The sequence below is a fragment of the Mandrillus leucophaeus genome, unplaced genomic scaffold (genome assembly GCF_000951045.1).
Source record: "Mandrillus leucophaeus isolate KB7577 unplaced genomic scaffold, Mleu.le_1.0 Scaffold50, whole genome shotgun sequence".
Lineage (NCBI taxonomy): Eukaryota > Metazoa > Chordata > Mammalia > Primates > Cercopithecidae > Mandrillus > Mandrillus leucophaeus.
In genome coordinates, this window is record NW_012105365.1 from 7,861,757 (window position 1) to 7,865,073 (window position 3,317).

Below are 3,317 nucleotides of genomic sequence, written 5' to 3' on the forward strand. Positions count from 1 at the left end.
CCCTCCCTCCCTCCCTCCGTCCCTTCCTTCCTCTCCTGCTTCTTTTGTGTGTGTGTGTGGGGAGTGGGGTGTGGTAGGGAGTAAGGCCAGTCTAGTATTATACTATTTCTCATGAAGAAATGAGAAAAGTATCTTTTAACAATTCGTTAACAATTTTTGCCTATAGGATAGGTAAATATACAAAAAGAAAGATATTCCATTTTACGCTGTTGACCTAGTAATATGAAAAAAACATGTGAGTTAGGCATGATGAGCTATTAATTATCTGTTTCCTGAGGGAATGTTCATTCTGGTAGATAAGATTGCAATAATTGACAGTGGGATGCAGGTTATAAGAGTAATTCAAGCAAAATGTAACAGGAAGCTCTCTGAGAATTTCTTGGCAGTTGCATTTGAACTAGCTTTAAGCGTGGATCTATTCTGTAGCTGTCGGAGTCAGGAAAAATAGTAACAAAGGCCAAGGAGTGAATGAGCACAGTGCATGACTTTCCGCATGATAGAGGACATGAGAAGTACTGGGATAGGGTCTAAACTGAAATGATAGTGACCTGATCTTTAGTGTTAAGTTAAAGAGTAAGAATTTTATCCTCTGTTGAAATCATATTTTTGATGATAAAATGATAAAATGAAGAGGTCAGTAGGACAAATAGATAAAACAAGGCAATCGGTCACATGACTAATATATGTTTCCTGATGTTAACAGCTGGAACAGGTGTTAGAACAGGTCTACATTGCAGCTTTCTGTCTTTGGAAGGCACATCGCATTCTACATTTTGTGTGTGCTGCTGAAAGTTTCCTACTAAGTGTGCACCCGAAAAATCTAAAGCACTGATTCAGGACATAGAGTTTTGGAGATACAGTTTTGGAGAATCCTCAAAAATTCTATCCCATGGGAGTGGTGTGTGTGTGTGTGGGGGGGGGGCAAAACGTATCTTTAAGAAGCCAACAATTACCTTCTTAACACAAAAGTGGACTTAAATTTAATGTTATTTTTAATCTGAAAGTGTTCCTGTCACTAAAGTACAGGTATTTCTCTTCCTCTCGTCTTTAGTACTATACCATGTTAAGTATGAAACCAGCAAATAGGAAAATAACTCCCGTTTTAATAAAATGCAGGCCGGGCACAGTGGCTCACGCCTGTAATCCCAGAACTTTGGGAGGCCGAGGTGGGCAGATCACCTGAGGTCAGGAGTTCGAAGCCAGCCTGACCAACATCGAGAAACCCCGTCTCTACTAAAAACACAAAAATTAGCCAGGTGTGGTGGTGCATGCCTGTAATCCCAGCTACTTGGGAAGCTGAGGTGGGAGAATCGCTTGAACTCAGGAGGCGGAGGTTGTGGTGAACTGAGATCGCGCCATTGCACTCCAACCTGGGCAACAAGAGCAAAACTCCATCTCAAAAAAAAAAAAAAAAAGTAAAATGCACACATTTTGGTTCTGGTTCCAATATATTTCTTAGTACCCTGAAGAATAAGCACAGATTGATAGCTACAACAGTCAATATAGTCAGGTTACCATGTACCGACAGTCTATGCTTGTATAGTGCTTCACATTAATACCCAATGTTTTGCTTTGTTACCTTGCAGAAATGTTGGAATCCAACAATGTGATCACTTTCAATGGCTTGGCCAACAGCTCCAGTTATCATACCTTCCTTTTGGATGAGGAACGGAGTAGGCTGTATGTTGGAGCAAAGGATCACATATTTTCATTCAACCTGGTTAATATCAAGGATTTTCAAAAGGTATCAGTATTCTAATATATGCACTATAGTTATTTTGAAGCATCTCAAGTCATAGATAATTCTCTAGCTATTTAAAAGCATGATTACTGACAGAAAGTTGTTTTGAATTAATATTTTGTCTTTTCTGATGCAAATAAAAATGACAATAATGAATCAATGGATGCAATAGATTAAAAAAATATCAAAGATGAAACCACAGTATTTGCAGTAATCAGTATAAGAAATATGAACTTCAGCTTATCCTTTCATATCTATTTTTCCTACATAAAAGTAAATACTTGAACCATTGTAGCAATACCTTATAATTGACTTCATGAACTATGCATATGTGTGTAGGTATAAATTTATATTTCTCTATTTCCAGAAAATGAAGAGTTTATCTAGCCATTACCCACATGCCTAATTTGGCATGCTATCAGTGTTTGTAAATAAAGTTTTATTTAAACACAAGCACTCTCATTCATTTACATATTGCCTGTGTCTGTTTTTGTGCTACAACAGCAGAATTCAGTAGTTACAAAGGATATCAACTGGTCTACAGAAACGACTATTTGGCCTTTTAAACAAAGAGTTTGCCAAACCCTGATCTAGAAGATCAAAGTATCAGATTTTTTTAAAATGTGGTCATTCAGACATCAGCAGGATATAAGTTCTATCTTTATTCTTTATAGTATTTCTGGCTTATTTCATTAATAAGCTATACAGTTTTTTTGTTTGTTTGTTTTTGTTTTGTTGTTGTTGTTTTTTGAGATGGAGTCTCGCTCTGTCGCCCAGGCTGGAGTGCAGTGGTGTGATCTTAGCTCACTACAAGCTCTGCTTCCCAGGTTCATGCCATTCTCCTGTCTCAGCCTCCCAAGTATCTGAGACTACAGGTGCCTGCCACCACGCCCGGCTAATTTTATACTTTTTTTTTTTTTTTTAAGTAGAGACGGGTTTTCACCATGTTAGCCAGGATGGTCTCGATTTCCTGACCTAGTGATCTGCCCGCCTTGGCCTCCCAAAGTGCTGGGATTACAGGTGTGAGCCACCGCGCCCGACCTTTTATAAGCTATACAGTTTAACAAATAAAAACATGGATTGACAAATTAGTGAAAATTGTGCTACTAAGTCTACATGTAGTATGTCTAAGTGAACCATTTTATCACAGTCAATATTTCTGATAGTAATTATCTGAAGAATAAAGGTCTTTATGCAGTAGCTTTCATAAAGGTAATAGTAGAATATTCATTTTGGAATACATCCCTGTCTGTTTCTATTTGTATTAGTTTTACTTCTTAATATTGTGGGCTTTGAACTGGTATGTTCCAACTACTCACAACCAATAACAGATTTGGTGATGATTTTTAAGAAGTAATAGAATTTTTACAAGCTTTTTTTTTCTGGTTGGAGAGTGTTGCTTTTGGGATAAAATGCAGTTTTAAATTCAAAGCTGATTTATATTTTTAATAGAGTATAGCATAAACCTAAGACGTTTGCTTTTCTTTCATTACCTGAACACTAAAAATCTGACCACGGCATAAAGAAATTTGATTCATTATATATAACGTCATATAAAATGGTAATACACTTATAA

At 36.9% G+C, this 3,317-nt stretch overlaps 1 protein-coding gene across 1 annotated transcript in view; it reads left to right on the plus strand.

The window, feature by feature from the left end:
• The window catches only part of SEMA3A (sema domain, immunoglobulin domain (Ig), short basic domain, secreted, (semaphorin) 3A), a 250,205-nt gene that overhangs the window by 68,439 nt on the left and 178,449 nt on the right, over positions 1–3,317 (plus strand). Inside the window, exon 2 of the mRNA XM_011996069.1 lies at positions 1,587–1,744. Within this exon, the coding sequence (XP_011851459.1) occupies positions 1,587–1,744 (158 nt within the window). The remainder of the gene's footprint in view (positions 1–1,586; positions 1,745–3,317) is intronic.